Source organism: Musa acuminata, chromosome BXJ1-9 (genome assembly GCF_036884655.1).
Source record: "Musa acuminata AAA Group cultivar baxijiao chromosome BXJ1-9, Cavendish_Baxijiao_AAA, whole genome shotgun sequence".
Classification (NCBI taxonomy): Eukaryota; Viridiplantae; Streptophyta; class Magnoliopsida; order Zingiberales; family Musaceae; genus Musa; species Musa acuminata.
Window position 1 is genome coordinate 12,188,259 of NC_088335.1, and position 17,385 is coordinate 12,205,643.

At 39.1% G+C, this 17,385-nt stretch overlaps 3 protein-coding genes across 4 annotated transcripts; 2 read left to right on the forward strand and 1 right to left on the reverse strand.

Moving 5' to 3' along the window:
• Positions 1-3,992: 3,992 nt before the first annotated feature.
• Positions 3,993-6,708, reverse strand: LOC135594280 (organelle RRM domain-containing protein 2, mitochondrial-like). 2 transcript variants are annotated; one of them, XM_065084681.1, is made up of 5 exons: positions 6,367-6,708; positions 5,047-5,115; positions 4,832-4,938; positions 4,676-4,735; positions 3,993-4,453 (listed from the first exon to the last, which is right to left on the reverse strand). In XM_065084681.1, the coding sequence occupies exons 1-5, from the start codon at positions 6,611-6,613 to the stop codon at positions 4,244-4,246; spliced, it is 693 nt and encodes a 230-aa protein (XP_064940753.1). In that variant the 5' UTR covers positions 6,614-6,708; the 3' UTR covers positions 3,993-4,243. The 2 variants fall into 2 exon arrangements, with proteins under 2 accessions (XP_064940753.1, XP_064940754.1); XM_065084682.1 differs by having other exon boundaries at positions 3,993-4,362; positions 6,367-6,701.
• A 1,009-nt stretch (positions 6,709-7,717) lies between these two features.
• Positions 7,718-12,902, forward strand: LOC135593266 (endo-1,3;1,4-beta-D-glucanase-like). The gene is made up of 7 exons (XM_065083169.1): positions 7,718-7,960; positions 8,121-8,142; positions 9,391-9,517; positions 11,767-11,857; positions 12,040-12,129; positions 12,223-12,323; positions 12,516-12,902. The coding sequence occupies exons 1-7, from the start codon at positions 7,810-7,812 to the stop codon at positions 12,669-12,671; spliced, it is 738 nt and encodes a 245-aa protein (XP_064939241.1). The 5' UTR covers positions 7,718-7,809; the 3' UTR covers positions 12,672-12,902.
• Positions 12,903-14,317: 1,415 nt separating this feature from the next.
• Positions 14,318-16,965, forward strand: LOC103998262 (uncharacterized). The gene is made up of 2 exons (XM_009419684.3): positions 14,318-16,311; positions 16,526-16,965. The coding sequence occupies exons 1-2, from the start codon at positions 14,467-14,469 to the stop codon at positions 16,952-16,954; spliced, it is 2,274 nt and encodes a 757-aa protein (XP_009417959.2). The 5' UTR covers positions 14,318-14,466; the 3' UTR covers positions 16,955-16,965.
• Positions 16,966-17,385: the final 420 nt, after the last annotated feature.

The following is a 17,385-nucleotide window of genomic DNA, read 5'->3' on the forward strand; positions in this document are numbered from 1 at the left end:
AGTAAGCCCATGAATTATTGGATCTTGTGGATAAAATCTAATAAGGGCCAATGAGAGATTATTGGGTAGAAATCCACTAATCCAAGAGGCTTGGATAGTTGGATGGAGATCCAGTACTCAATAGAACATGATTCATTTGAGTTAAATTAATAGGGATCTCTATAAATAGGAGGGAACCAAAGAGGCATAAGCTAGACCATTTTTTGCTATCACCTCCTATTCTCCTCCCTCCCTCCCCTCCTTAGTCAACAACCCCAATTTAGGGCATGTGGACGGCAAGAAGGGCTGACCCCTTCTTGATCATGTGGTGCACGTGAAGAGGAAAATCGTGCAATGATTTGAGGTGCGTCTTCACCGCATCTACTGTGTGGATCACTACTAGAGAGGAGGACAGTTGACCTCCTTCATCCACTCCTACATATTTAGGATTTTACAAGGATATACGATCTCCCTTAGTAACAAATCTCAAATCTCATTTGATACGCGCGGTTTCGATTTTGTGTTTTGATTTGTGCGTTAATTTTCGCACGATAACGAGAACTTTTTTCTTTAGGAAATTTGATATTTTATTCTCTATTCTTCCGCTATACATATGATACCCTGTCCAAGTTTCCCAACACATAACATATGCACAATAAAGATATAAAATTCTTTTATAAAATAACTTAAAATGCTTATATGCACATGTAGGAATTATAGTATATTCATCAACTTCTACACCTCATATCATAATATATACATGCACTCTCACACCGTACGCCATCGTAATATATACGTCCAATCCATACCGCATGTCATAGCATATACATGCACTCTCATACCACACGTCATAGCATATACATGCACTCTCATACCATACGTCATTATATATATATATATATATATATATATATATATATATATATATATATTCCTACACCGTATATCATAACATATACATATCGCACACGTTATAATATAAATGTATACTCTCACATCACATATCCACTTCTACAATATACCTCATAATATATATGTGCATCACCACTACTGTGCACCACCACCATGTCAATAGAGCATTGAGTGTAAGTGGTACAACTGTCTATCTAGTAGTACCACCACTCTTGGGCATTGTTACACTTATGACTTGGACTGAAATTATGATCGAGTGTAACTCGAATTACAATAAATAGAATCGATCGAAATTTATCAAAAACTACTATGACATGATTTTAATTGATTAGTACCAATTTTTTAATTTTTATATGATTTTAGTATAATTAATAGGATTTTGACATGGCCATGATCATAAGTCTATCCTATTTGTAACTCGAGTTAAAATTTACTCAAATCAGAACTAAATTCTTTAGAACTACCATGACATGATTCTAAGTTAATTAATCATAATTTTTTATTTTTTTTATAATTTTAATGTAATTAATGAAATTTGACATGCAATGATCGAATGTTAGATTGTAATCGTGTCCTATCCATAACTCAAGTATAGCTTAAGTTAAAATTCACCCAAATCAGAATCAAATTCTCTAGAACTTCCATAACATGATTCTACGTTGATTAATAGTAATTTTTTAATTTTTTTTCATAATTTTAGTATAATTAATAGAATTTGGCATGCGATGATATGAACAAAACATATCTCAACATAAAAATATCCTAAATTAAAGTCCACTCTGCAAATCATCAAAAACAAAAAATATAACAAGGATTGTAACATCAATTAGAAAATGATAAATCAAGATTCGAAATTATCACAAGTTTATAATGTTTCATAATGTTGCAACTCACTTGCCAAAAAATTATATATGTAGACTTATGCAGGCATACTATATAAAAAAAAATCAAAACTATATAGCCAATGTAGAGAACAAAAATTAATCAAAACTAAGCTATATAAAAAATGGAAGATACCACATTGTTTTCCATTTGAGAATGTGAACTTATACAACTAATAAAAATTTATATGATCATCAATTGTGACCTAATTATTGATACCTCAAACACCTTCTAGGCATCTTGCCATTATGTCTTATATCTGTCTCAGTCTTCTTCCTTTTACTTAATTGTTTTATACTATTTGGAGGTAAGGTAATCTTATCATTAGATTTTTAAATCTAAAATTGCCTATTTGTTTCACACTCTTTGCAAGCTAAATGAGGTTATGATGATAAACTGCTAATCATCAAGGCTTTACAAGGCTTCGTTGAAGGTGACAATGACCAATAAGAATGAGGACATTGGCAATCACTAAGTTACAACTCTATTGTTGTACTTATCACCGAGGCTCAATATATGGCTTCATTGATGACGACAACGATGGACTTTAGTGGAAAAGAGAAAGTTGATGTTGGTGACCACTCGTTACTAAGGCTCAACTGATGGTCGTAGCCATGATGACTAGTGAGAAAGTTGACATATGGTTGGTGGGAAGGCTGACATACTGCAAGCAAGAAAGTGACAATCATCGCTTGCCCCGTTGGCGACGATGACCGCGACCACTATGATAACCTCTTACGATGACGACATCGTAAGAAGTCACGATGATGACACCACCACCACCGAGTCTCAATGGGACCCCTTCATCTCCTCTTTAATGATGGGGTACGAAGCCAATGGTGATAGTGTCATCACCGAGGTTCAATGTGTTGGGTTGACAGCCCATATTCAGCCCAATGTGGGCTTTCTCAACCCACATCTCACCCTCCTCTTAACCTAACCCTAATTAACATTAGGGGGGTGTGGTGGCTACGTTTTAGAGGTAGAAAAAGGTTATAAAAAGGCAGCAACGAGGCAGAAGAAAACAGCCACGGGATTCCAAAGAAAAGAAGGAGAACAAGACAGAAAAGGAAGAGAAAGAAAGGGAAGAAGACAAGGAAAACGTAAAGAGACTGTTCTCAATCATCTAGTAGTGTTCTCATCTCAGGTTAGATCAAATCTACAGTAGACTCTTGCTGTGATTACTTGGGGAGGTTTTAACTATTGTGGACAGTGATGTGATCCTTGTATCCCAGTTAGTCTATTGTGGTTGTTGCTAGAGTTTAGGGCAAGAGATTGAGATTCATATATTCATTATTCTCATAATGGATTATCTCTAGTTTGCCCCGTGATTTTTACCCTTCACATTGAAGGGGTTTTCCACATATATCTTGGTGTTCTGTTTGATTATGCTTACATTTAATTCTGCTGTGTATTATGGTCTTCTAGTATTTGTTCATATACAAAGGTTATTCCTGTTTATATCCCCATCACAATGGACCCCTTTCTGTCCTTTTTATGACGATGGCATGTAGTTGCTTTAGCAAGAGCTAAAGCTTGTATTCACGCTAGATTAGGCTAGGCCTAAGATTAGGCAACAAATAGAGACCGCGATGATGGTGGCCACCATCAACAAAAAGATTAGGAGACATTGCTATTGCATTAGCTGATTGTGACCTAATGTAGGGTAATTTGAGAAAAAAAGAAAGACAATTAAGGTAGGAAAGAATCAAATACTTCGCTTTTATTGAACCAGTCTAGTCTGATTTAAGTCAAACAAACCCATTCAGCCCAAAAAAAACCCAGAGTCAAATGGGGTCAACGGACATTGACTATCTTGTTTTTATAAAGGATATATTGGTTATATATATATAGTTGCAAGTGTGTCAGGACTCGCTTCTTATTACTTAGAAACTAAGTCTCTTAGTGACTGATATCAGATACCTGTTTAAACCAGTGCCAAGCATATTTGAAATCTTACCTATGCATCAACTTGGATTATCTTAACTTGATTAACCTCACTTTAATCAGGTTTATGTTCATGAGGTCAACTCTAATGCCAGGAAGAAGGTGCAAAAGTTCCAAGGCAAGAAGCTCAGGCTGCTTTCTCAAGAACTGAATAATTGCAGGATTGATGTTATAGCAGCCAAACCAGTTCTTCAAACTCCAAAACAATAAAACATGGAAACCCCAGGGGTCTTTTAGAAAGATCCACCAGGGAACCAGTTATGCTGAGTGACTTGGACTTCTAATACTAAATTCTCTGATAAGGTCTTATACAAAGTTTGAGCATCAGTAAACTAAAAATCAAGAAGTTTAAATCCATAAACACTACATCTGAAATGAAAACCCACAGCCAAAAATCAAGAAGTTTGATCCTGTATGCATTTATATGTGTGCAATTAACAACACAGACTTCACCTTAGATTTGCACGAGAAGAAATCACCCCAGATAAGAGGCCAATCAGCTGCATCAGCATCCCTGTTTGATCTAGTGGTCCAGTATTCCGCAATTTTTCTGATGTGACCAGGATAAGATTGTGGGACACAAGGTGAAACTGATTAGTGATGCTATGCCACCATTGATGTTGTATCCTTGTCCACCTTTCTCTGAGAAATTATTTGGATTGAAAAATTGGAAAATAGACATGTCCATGGATGCCCAGTCAATCATGACTGAATGAATAAATGTACACATTATCTAGAAAACATGAAAATTAGTGTTCATATAAGGCAATATATTAGAAAAATAGATTGTACATCACATATCAAAACTACGAAAGATATTTGTAACCAAAGAATTATACACCTAAAACCAAATTACATAAACTTGTGATCAACTCTAATGAAACCATGTCTTCCTGTACCTCTCGAAGCAACTTCACAAGTGTTTGAGTCAAAATATGTATGGTTTGGCTCTTACCTGTTTAGAAGGAGATTCAGCTTCTGCAATTGTGACAGCAACAAACCTGCCATCAAGAAACTACAAGAAAAAGGGTCAAAATTAAGAATAGAAATATTGCAGACGTACAGAGCTCTTTAGAATTTGAAAGTTAAATGCTAAATAAAATATAACCACCTTTCCATTCATCTCCTTTACTGCCATTAGTGCATCTTGTTCACGGGCAAACCATATAAATGCAAGTCCCAGAGACTGTTTCGAACTTTTGCTTGTAATTACCTTTACTGCAGAATGGCAGAGGGACAACCAGTACTTAGTGCTATCAAACAAGTAGTATAAGTTTTATTCCCTTTCTCGTCAAATAATTGACTTAAACATCTTAACTCTTTTACTTTTCTTGACTTCTCCAAAGGATGAAAAGGTCTTTGCCAAGAATCCCTCAGATGTTGAACGAGATAATCCTGTATTGTCATATCTAAAGCATTAGGATTTATATGATAGACCTAAAGAATCAGAGCAAAGACACTTCTTATTGCATAATCTATTTTAGACAATGCACACAGTATATAGAACCTGAAGACTAATATGAGAGGACTGTAAAAATGAATCATATAAGAAACGACGTAATATTAACATTTATGTATCATTTTTAGGAAAAGGCCATATTTTCTGAAGGAGAAACCTGACATACTCGAACTATGTTATGATGGATCTATTAATGCCAATTTCTCTTTTATTATCTTCCTACAAGTGCTAGAATTTTACAAGTTGATCTTTTCCATCAAATGCATCATTTGCCCATTCTTATTCTGGAGATTCAGACTTCCTCATTAACCTTAGTATTTGTTTTGTTTGTTCCAAACTTAACAACACCACCACAACCTCCAATTGATTATTACAAATTATTAAGCTGATTTACATGGATATCAAGTACTTCTCCTCCTTGGAGCAAAAACTAAGAAGACTCTGTGTCCATGGGCCAAATGCAATCTGCATATCCCATGCACACACACACACACACACACTGTTTGATGTAAAGATAGCTTTGTTCCATGGGCCTCAAATGTGCCATGTCTTAGCTGAAGATCATGCATTTGTGCCTATGTGAGATACAATGGTGTTCTTAAAACTATAAGTTCGTTGTTGAGCATGAATCATGTTTTGATACTTTTGCAAAAAAAGTAAAATATAAATAGGTAAGTTTCACGTACAGGTCCATCCAAAATAACTTTTACTTTTGCTTTCACCCCTCCAAATTTAATTATATATATATTTATATATATATATTTATATGTATGTGTGTGTGTGTGTGTCCTTGCAAAACTACAAAACTTGCTTTATGCAGTAGAACATTAAGGTAAAACTATAATGATAATAAAAATATTAAGAGAATTTTATCCATTTTAATTTTTTTTTTAGAAAATTTCAAACTAACTATTGGTTAAACACCTGAGTTTCCCAAATTTATGTTAACAGGAGAGGTATATTGCGAGGATCTTCATATTTCAAGCAACATGCATGCATGCTATATTATAATCAACTTTGCAAGGATATAGTGTAGGTCATGACGTGTATAAGTCATTACTTTTTCAGAACGGCAATCCGTCGAACACAATGACTGCAACCGGATAGTCGTTGATAATTTCTGGTTCTTATGGCAAGAACACGTTTCGAATCCATTCTATAACCGACGAGACATACAAAGTGAATACCTTTCATAAAGATCCTCGACGAGGGTGGAGGTCCGGGGAAAATCGCGGAATCTGAGGTCGCGCATCCACGGACGGGTCCAAGGACGCGCTTATCGCGGATGGCCCGAGCAGATATCGGAGCGCACGGCAGTCCGGAGAGCGGTGGGCGCGAGAACAGCGTTGCGGGGATAGCCGAAGAAGGTCTCAGCCGGGAGAGAGGAGGGAGAACGGACAGTGAAATGGGCCGATGGTGGTGAAGCGTAGCCATTTCGAACAATGGTGGATGCCGTGATTTTGTTTTCTAAAAAAGAAAAATAAAACTGATATTAAGTTAGAAGTAAAAAATAAATTTTCTTTTAGATTTATGAATGCTTGGGTGGAAAGACAATGGCCAGAGGAAAGAGATAATTTTCACAAGTTCCATGTTTTGAAAATTAGAAATTTAATTATAAACTCCCTTTTGTATCAGTGTAGTGTTTGCAAAAGAAATCGTTATGATATTTAACGATAATATATATTTCTATACCTCGGCATCTCAAATTTTTTTTGTTTAGTGACATTTGAGATCTGAGTTGGATTATAAATATCATACATTTTCATTCATGGAAGAAGCTCCAATTGGGTGGTCGCTTGCCTCTCTATCTTCGATCCCTATATATAGGTCGGGGTTGGGAAGGGGGTTTTCGATTTCGACCCCTCAAAAGATCTTGTTAGCACTGAGTGAAAAAAATGAGCCGAAGTCCCTTGTTATCGGTCCCATACGGAATTTTTATTCTTCCGCTAGGAGATCAGTTGTACTTATCATATTTATGATTGTCGGTATTATACTTGGACGGTGTTGACCCGATCATTATGGGAAGGCGTCGTCCTTAGTCGACGCCAACCCAGTCTTCATGGGGTGGTGCTGTATTTGGTCAGCACCGTCCAGACTCTTGAGGATCGGCGTGGTTCTCGGTTGACGACAACTCAATCTTCACAAGACGGTGCCGTACTCAATTGACATCATTTGACTTTTACAGAATGGCATTGACCATGGGGTACGATTCGACGTATCGTCCTTCATACTGATGTGGCTAGGGATAATGGCAGGTTACCGAAATGTACCCTATCACATACATTTTCGTTCAAACTGGCAAGGCAATAGTGCACATTCAACTTAATAACTAAAAAAAGAACACATAGGTGTGAGGAAGTTTTATATTTATATTTTAAATAATATATTTTTTTAATTTAAAATAATTGTGGTTGATGAATTTTTTTTTAGTTAAAAACATTACATTCGGCTAAGTTTGTTTCGTACATAATATACGATATTTCTTCGAATAAAAAGAGGTTTGGTGGGGGCGAACATGTGGACCTCGTGCGTCCTTGTTGTAGCTACTGCTTCCACTCCCCCGTCCTTGGACTACTCGCCACCCTCGGCACAGATCTCACAGGAAAGAGAGGAGAGAAGAAGCCGTGAAGATGGCGAGCCCCCAGTGCTGCGCCAACCCGCCGACTCTAAGCCCTGCCTGTGGCGACGGCATCGTCGTCGACGACCTCGGCGGCGTCAGGGCGTACACCGCCGGCTCCCCTAACTCCAAGATCGCCGTTCTCCTCATCTCCGACGTATACGGTGATGTACTCTGCTCCTCTCTTAAGCTTCCGTCCGTCTCTTGCCCGTTCCCGCTTCTCCTTCCGTCCGTATGTATGCTTAGGGTTTCTAGGGCCTTTGTGCTTTCTTTCTTTCTTACGGTTGTGTCGCTGACATGCTTCGTCCGATGGAATGTTTGCAGGATTCGAAGCGCCGAATTTGAGGTACCGATTTCATTTATTGGCGTTTGTGTTTAGGCCGTCACTTGTGTGACTTCCGATTTGGTTGTCTTCCATGTGTTTTATTGGCTTGCCCACGTTGACATTAGAAGGAAACTTCTGAGGGCATCTTCTAGGTAAACCGTGCTGGTGGTCTGTGATCTCCATGTCGGTTCTTTCTTAGTACAGCAAACAGAGGGGAAGACCTGAGGCACTTATTTGACCTTGAAAGTTCTCTGACTTTGGTCAGTATGGTGGATTAATAATCATATGATTAAGACCTAAACAGATGGTGGTACAAAATATTAATTGACGTGAGACTGTTAGTAATATGAGACATGAGCTTTTGATCGATCATGCACTAATATTTTCAGCTGAAAAAAGCTTATACAGCCAAGTATATGAACGTACAATACCTTGGAAATATATATATTCAATAACAAAATAGCAAGAAAAACGATCAATGGAATGGTCGAATTATGTGGCTAGGCAGTGCTAGGGGCTAATTTGGTGGAATCATAAGCTCATATCACATGATCAAGCCGAAGTAGTTCCCAAGTCTCACTGATAGTTAAGAAAGCTGAAAGACATCCTATTTACTTTTTTTAGCTGGCTGTGTTTATGATTGGTCTAATCATAGGTGCCTCTGCCTCTTTTCTGTATATGATGAACTGCTTCTGTTCAACTGTGGCCCTAAATTTATGTCTTTGTACTTGTTCACATTATATCGAGTGTCTATTTTCCCCTATCATCTTCTTTATATCACTGAAAGGCTGTTTGATCGTTTGTAATTCTACATGAAACTTAATATTTCTTACCAAAATATTCTGTATTCTTGCTGATATTATCCAAAAAATTCAGAACACGGATGCGATAATCTCTGCTATTACTAATTTCATAAACCAGTAGGGTGGACTGTCACAAAGCCTGTTCTACCATCATTGTTTGCAGGCAGCATGGACTGCTTTGTTCGTTTTTTAGTGTTTTAACCCATTTCAAATGTTTGTATCGTAACACCACCAGGCTACAAAATTATGATATTTCTTTGTGAACTCTTGGTCATTTCAAACAAAATTTATATTTTGGATTGGAGATAATCCTAGGATTCTGTATTATTTTTTCTGATGGTTGGTAATGTTTTGTTGGTTGTTTTCTGTTGGTTATCTACATTTACATCTTCATTTTATTTCCTTTTATTGCATTAAAGATTTTGTGAACTTTTAATGCTTACACTTGCAATGTCTGGTTGTAAAGGAAAATTGCAGATAAAATTGCCACCTCAGGTTTCTTTGTTGTGGTACCAGATCTCTTATATGACGATCCCTATTCAGCTGATAATCCTGAGAGGCCTATTTCGATTTGGATACAGTCTCATTCCCCGGTTGGTTTCTTATCTTGCATCCTGAATTTCTCCCTGTACAAGGGGAGTAAATCATTGTTTGGGTAATTTTCTCCAGTTGTTCTGGCACTATATTTTGACAAACACTATATGAATGAAAGAATTTCCCATTGATCTTAATGAAAAAAATTGTGTTTGTTATTCATCTGAAAAATTGTTAATAGCGGAAAAAAGAATGAATAGAATGGATAACCAAAGGAAAAACATAATCCTCCAATTTTTATTGTTAGGGTGTTTTTATCATGAGACTGAAAGTTCTTTTTGTACTGAGTGATTTCATCCTGCACTTCTGGAACTCTTTTGAGATCAATTAGAACATGGTTTGTGGTGCATGCTACAGTATTATCATGAACACAACTGCCACAGTGAGATAAGATGAATTTGTACTTATAAAGGACTATTGAGTTACACCTTGGTGCACATTGAATTGGCTTATTTATTTTAGGGCAAAAGTGATTGAGTTGATACAAATAATTCAAATTTTGGACTGAACGAGTTGAAAATAATTACCAACATGCTGTTGATTCAAGTAGCAGTAGATAGAAGAGAAAATAGACGTAGATAATGAGTAATGACAAGAAAAAAGGGAGGAGAATGAATATATATATATGTATGTGTGTGTGTGTATAAGTTAGTGTTGTTATGAAGCATCCTAGTGCTTACCTAGATACTCAGGCGAAACAAGACCTTGAAAGACCCTAGATAAGGTGCTTTCTGGTGAATTTTGGATTTTGATGATGAAATCAACTAATGAAGTTATGATCTAATCTGCGTTTTGAGTGACGCAGGACTAACTTCGATCAAAAAAGGTAAATTGATTAAAGCAGAAGGAATCGGACATTTGCTAGAGTGAAATATGTTAGAAGATTGGATGTCGAACCATTGGATCGATCGAAATATTGACAGAAGGCTTCGTGCCATGAGTTCAGACATTGGGCCGAAGGATCGGACCTTACGCCAAGGAGATCGGAAGTTGCAAGAGTCAACAAGAGATTTTTCTAGGTACTTGAGATATGGTATAAGTTTATATATATATATATATATATAGATGTGTGGATTTTCTCGAGGTACTTGAGATTTTCACGATGAATGTTGAATCTTCTATGGAATATGGATCTCAATCTTTAGTGTTAGCGGGTCTTCTTGAGCAGTTTCTTTTGTCATCTCTGAAGCCTCTAATTTTCTGCTGGCTGTAGATATTTTGCTTAAGCATTTCAGCATTTGTTTGCTTGTTATTTTCCTGCGTGGTCTAAGCTGATCAGATCTGATACCTTAGGATCAGCAATGGCTATAGTTTCCTATGTTTATTGGGTTTTTTGCGGTGTGGCCTTGAACTAGTCTTCTAAAATTAATCGCACCCAAGTGATGAAGGATTCTACTTTTAATACTGGACCCAGTATTACCTTATTATACTGGGTACTGACACATATCACTTGAATAGAAAAAGAAAATAAAGGAATGAGAAAGAGCCAAGAAATATCATGGAGAGAAAAATGGCTGGAGGCAGACAGCTATACCCCATTTGTTCCTCTTCTTTATGTGCCTAATCCAATTCGGCAAGTGTCTATTATGACTTCATCTTAAACTGGTCTGTGTAGGCTGCATGATGTTTACCAATCTATTATGACTACATAATGTTAGACTGGTCTGTGCAGGCTATGTGATGTTTATCGAACCTAACCGGATATATACTGGGCCAGTTTGAGTGGCTTGGGTTGGTTTCGATGTTGAGTTGCTTTAAATTACAGAATAGTATATTATTGTTCGACATAGGACAGGGATACCCCTGGTACAAAGGCAGTATGCATCCCATTCTCACTGGAATGGTTCATAGAGCAGTATGGCACAAAATGTGTTCTTGCTTGCCATTAATATCTGAAACACACTATTGGAGAAGAAAAATTGGACATGCATATCATGATCTAGTTTATCCATACGTTGTCTAGAACACTAGATTTTGGCTCATGTTATGTGCATTCAGCCCGGTACTGTCTCCTGTTCCTTTAGTGTCCTATTAGGTGATTGTAGCTTACTTTCACTCTAATTCCTATGGTACTGGTACAATTGGGGTTTCAGCATACAAATTCAGAATGTGGACAATGGATAAAAAATCGTCTCATATAATGTTTGACTGAAAAGAATACAAAATGACATCTTCACTAGATCACTTTTGAATTGCTTTAACATAAATATTGATGCATGGAAACAACAAGGTTTTTTTGCCTTCATAGGACAAAGGCTGTCAAGATGCAAAACCAATTATTGCAGCTCTAAAGAACAAAGGCATATCTGCAGTTGGGGCCGCTGGCTTCTGCTGGGGAGGTGAGTCTCACGTGATATTTTATGCATGCACTTTGAGCTCCGATTGTGAAGACCCAGATATTATTACAGTGGAAAATTACTGTATCTTTTGGATCTGAAAAATGTAGTCCTAGACCTTTATTTAGCCTTAAACACTTGAATAACTTATGTTATTGACTGAAATACAACTTCTTGTATCTCAGGCAAAGTTGTCTTCGAATTAGCAAGGTCCAGTGAGATTGAAGCTGCTGTCCTTTGCCATCCTTCTTTTGTAAATGTTGATGATGTGAAGGGTATTCCCTCCTTTAAGAATTGGTCAAACTCATGCTTTCTTAACATGTTTTTATTGTTGAGAGTTGAGACGATCTGTTTTCACCATTTACCAGGTGTTAAATGTCCTATTTCAATACTTGGGGCTGAGAATGACCATATTTCTCCGCCTGAACTGTTGAAGCAGTTTGAGCAGGCTTTATCTTCAACATCTGAGGTAAGTCACCTATGGCAGCATTTTCAGGTCAATTTAGTCATGTTGTTGGACTCTAAATTACAGAACATGCATCTTAAATGTAATATCAAATAATGTTAGCTTATCTATTTGATTAATCTGCTAAATGGACCCCTCAAAATATATGCTAACATTCTGTGATCCAATATGATTTTGGGCCACATGATTTGTCAGGAAAGACACATTGTAAAGATATTTCCTGGGGTTGCTCATGGATGGACTGTCAGACACAAAGCCGATGATGCTGCAGCTGTTAAGCGCGCTCAAGAGGCACATCAGGACATGCTGAACTGGTTTATCCAACACGTCAAGAAAGAACATGTGAACTAAAATACTTCTTATTCACTCAATGGTCTCGTCGGACTGTCTATTAAGGTGTAATTCAGACCTTGTGTTGAAACTTATGGTTGTTGCTTTGGAAGATGGATGTTCTTCCTGACTGGTTGAAACTACTAGTAAATTCTGAAGTCTAATTCCTATGATGGGGATTAGCAAATAGCTGTCCCCTGTAAAATGAAAGATTTTCAACTCGTTTATCTGATCATAGCACAACTTATTTTATTTTTCTGCTGTTCTTGGTCACCGAAAGCTAGGATTTCCATATTGCTTCTTACATGTTTCTGCCTCAAATGTTTAGTATCCATAGAGTGAGTCTTACAGAAGTTATAATTCCGTTTGAGGAATACCTCTGTTTCAAGCATGCTTAGTTTCCTTTGTACTTCGGCTCTTCCATCAGGAAAGTGTGAGGCTTTGGTTTCATATCAAGCTGGATTTCTTTTAATCAAGTTGTTCAGGTGGCTGAGTCACAGGGCCAACGTGGATTTGTGCTTCCCAAGCTTATTCATGTTGTTGAAGTTTATAAATATATTGAATCCTTTCTTCACGGCTTAATCTTTTGGGTTATTGCTAACCCATGATTTGCCAGCAAAGGTTTATTATGGATAGGTCGGATTCGATTTTAGTTCTTAGATTTGAAAAATCAGAATCGTCAATTATTGAACTTGTGATTTCGATTTCGATTTTGGTTTCTTCTTTATTACGCCCTCTTGAATTTTTAAATTATCTTATCTTAAATTGATAATATTATAATACAGATCAACAGTCTAGGATTCAAACAGGACATTGACAAAATATTTAAGTCTTTCACATCATAATTCTATAACTCACAAAATCTGTACAATTTAAATTCATATACCACATTGAATAATAAAATCTAAAACCAACTCATTAAAACAAGAATCACCTTATAAATCCATAAGTGTGGTATTCTAGATAATCACAAAAACAAATATTTATCATATGTTCATATCATTACATAAATTAACTTAACATTTTAAAATCATAAGAGATTTTTTAAACTTTTACAAAACTCATATCTACATTATTACTTTGATTTTAATTTTTTTAAATTTATTTAAAATAAAATTATAATTTTTTATATTTAAAATTAATGTAAATTTAAAAATAAATAAATAAATAAAATGATGATTCTAATCTGAACCACTCGAATTGCAGCTGCATGTTCTCGCTAGTCATTTACCATGTGTTATATGACCTGGAATGGTTGGTTGGGTATGAACTTGGTTGGTAACTGCCGGGCTTCGACCAAAGAGAAACAAAAAAAAAGGAGTATGACTTGCATATAATAAAGTCAACCCAACATCTCTTTCCGGTCACTGTTATGATCATAGCAGTGGCTGCCAATGGCAATCAAAGAAAAATAAAATAAATATAGGGTTATCAACAGCCCAAGTGATCTTTTTTTAGGTTTATTGCTGATCCAGTTGGTCTATTGCTGATATGTATGGGTTTAACTTTTGGACCATGACGAGAAGCTTGCCATCATGGATAACGTGTCTGAATTGGACGCTTGACCACGTGGTTCACCTTTGACCCTTGCCACGCAATGGCCTCCGTGGGAGCTCAAGTTTGACCGCTGCGAGCCGTCTTCTCATAGATTACGATACGACGTTGCACTTCACGTAGAAAGAGGCCTTCGACGACTCCCAAGCAATTAATGAGTGGCTGCCATACAGAAATAAACTCATAGATTTCCAGGTCTGCGGATGCTTCCACCTGACTCAGACGTAGAACAATTCCCTTCCCAAGTCCCGGAGATCGAGAGATGAGTCTCAACAGCGAGCAAAACGAAGAAGGAGATCGAAGCTTCATGTTGGACGTCGCCCGGCATCAGGTGCGAGGCGGCAGCGAGCACCCCGTCTTCGCACCTCATCCCGATCCCAGGGACCCGACTCCGACAGCGAGAATTGGCAGCTCGATCGAAGCACCGGAGAAGAAGCTGACGCTCTTCGCCTTCCGCCTCGGGATTCTAGAGAAGTCGGCAAGCGGTCTCGGCACGCTAGCCTTCGTCTGGGCCACCGTCGTCCTCCTCGGCGGCTTCTCCTCGGCGCTCGTGAGGAAGGACTTCGTGATCGTGACCGTGCTTCTCGTCACCGAGAGCACCAGAATCTTCGGCCGCAGCCACGAGCTGGAGTGGCAGCATCAGGCGGCCTGGACGACGCCGGAAGGTGCAGGAAGGTCCAGCTTCCGCGTCGTCGAGGACGTCGATGGCCGACGAACGTGGCGCTCTCGTGACGTTCCCCTGCTTCCTTTCGCTGGCTGGATCTTCGTGTCGAAGAACCTCAGCAGGGGCCTCTCATGGCTTCAGCTCTCGTCCGCCCTCGCCTGCGTGGTGCTCTCCTTGATGCGCCTCATTCAGCAGGACTACGGCGAGGTAGTCGGGCGAGATCGCAGGAACCTGAGCCCAGCTCTCAATCTCTTCTACGGACTGGCGCTCGCGGAGGCGCTCATCTTCCTGATGGAGAAGGCATACTGGTCATGGAGGATCTCATTCTACAAGTTGCTGGAGAAGGTCAGCCGAGAGTGTGATCTCGGAGAAGTCTCCATCAGGCGCTTCTTCTACGACACCTACTCCAAGTGCATCGAAGGCAGCGTCTTCGACGGCCTCAAGATGAACCTAGTGACCTTCGCCAAGGAACTTCTGGTCTCTGAGCTCCGCGACGAGCAGCTCATTGGCGTCCGAGTCCTGCACAAGCTCGCCACCATCGACCGCTTCTCCCTCGACACGCTCAGGAAGATCGGCAGCTCGACGCGGACGATCGAGAGGCTCGTGGAGATGCTGAACTGGAAGAACACGGGCGAAGAGGAAGAGATCAGGATGCGTGCGGCGGAGATCGTGTCGAAGCTTGCAGAGAAGAGGAGGAACGTGCTTCGAGTTGCTGCAATTCCAGGAGCCATGGAGGCGCTGTCATCGTTGCTCGTCGTCGATGACTCCTCGGACTTCAATCTGCTGGGACTGTCCATCCTCGAGAAGCTGGCATCAGACCACGAGGACTGTTGGAAGATTGGCAATACCAGAGATCTGCTGCCAAAGATCATCGACCTCACCAGTGCGAGGAAAACGCTGCTTAGGAATGATCATGCAGCAGAGTCCCAGATCAGAACGGTGATGAGTTCGCTGCAAGTGCTGAAGAAGCTGGTGAGCACGACCGGATACATCGGCCAAATTCTACGACAGGAAGTCTCTGAGATCGTGTTCACGGTGAGCAACATAAGGGAGATCCTGCAGCACGGAGAGAGCCACATGGTTCTGCAAAAGCTGGGAATCGAGATCCTAAAAAGCCTCGCCATGGACGAGAGCGCAAGGGAGAAGATTGGAAGCACAGGTGGAGTCATCAAGCTGCTCCTGTCGATCTTCTTCGAGCCAGGATTCACCGAGGCTGAGAACTCGCTCAGAGATGAAGCGGGAGAGGCGCTGGCGATGCTGACATTGGAAAGCAAGAAGAACTGCGATCGGATCGTGAAGGAGCCGGAGGTGGATAGGCTCATGGAAGCACTGACCGATGCTGTTCTTCAGATAAATGCTTCGAGGATTCTGCGCAATTTGTGTGCCTACGGCGGAGCCGAATGCTCTCATCGGCTATCGGGGATTACTGCTGCCATGCCCACTGTAAGCTTCTATCTCAAACTTCTATTATACTATCATCACCAACAACAACAACAACCATAACGTCTCGCGAATTGATCTGGTGGGATAAATTAAATTAAGTAGCTTCGTGGATTAAATTAGATCTTTAGTCCTAATCAAACCTTTAAGATGAAAACCGTACGATTAGCCTAACAGGAATTGCAAGCTCCAAGTAACATTCTTGTTCTCGAAACAGGTTTTGAAAGTGATTATGGAGGCAAAAGAGAGATTACTAGAGGCATCGATTGATCTAACCACAGAGATCTGCAAATTCCTGGATCCTGATGAATTTGCTGAATTCCTCAAGAAAGCTGCCATTGAAGAAACTGATCTTGTAGTGAAGCTTGTGCAAGTGCTGAAAGAATACAGATATCCGGAAATCAGGGTTCCAGGAATGAGGAGATTTGTGATTGAACAAGCTATTTGGATGATGAGATCCAACAGAAACAGTATCCAGCTCTTCGAGCAATTGGAGATGGAGAGGTTATTGAAGGCTGTAGCAGAGACCACATCCGAGCTCGAGTGCTTCCACATTTTCTCCGGCGGTGTTGGACTGAGCAGGCACAGTAAAACCTTGTCATCTCTTGTAGAAACAGCATTGCACCTAATGACAGCAGAAGATTGAAACAAGTTAAGCAGGAGGATTTATTACCAGTCAAATTGTAATTCCATAGATATCATTTCTCTTGATCTACTTCATACATCAGAAGACTCTTCTTGCATTTAACATCAAATCTTTCTTTGCATTTAGAATATTTTGTTTGATTAAGTAATACATATCTTCTCTATTTTTTCGCATGATTAAGTTGTATAATTCTTCTTTTGATTTAAGTGGTATTATTATATACTTCATACAGCAGAAGACTTGCATTTAGCATCTTTGCTTGTTCTTGAGATGGAAAGCATGGGAAGAACTCCGACGAACCATTATGAAAAGAAACCCTGTGATGACGACACCACGTGAAGCATTTCGAGTGTATATAGCTGTGAATGAAAGGAAGGAAATTTGGTCAACATGCAAGTCAACATTCGATCAAGTAATTGCTGTGACTGAAA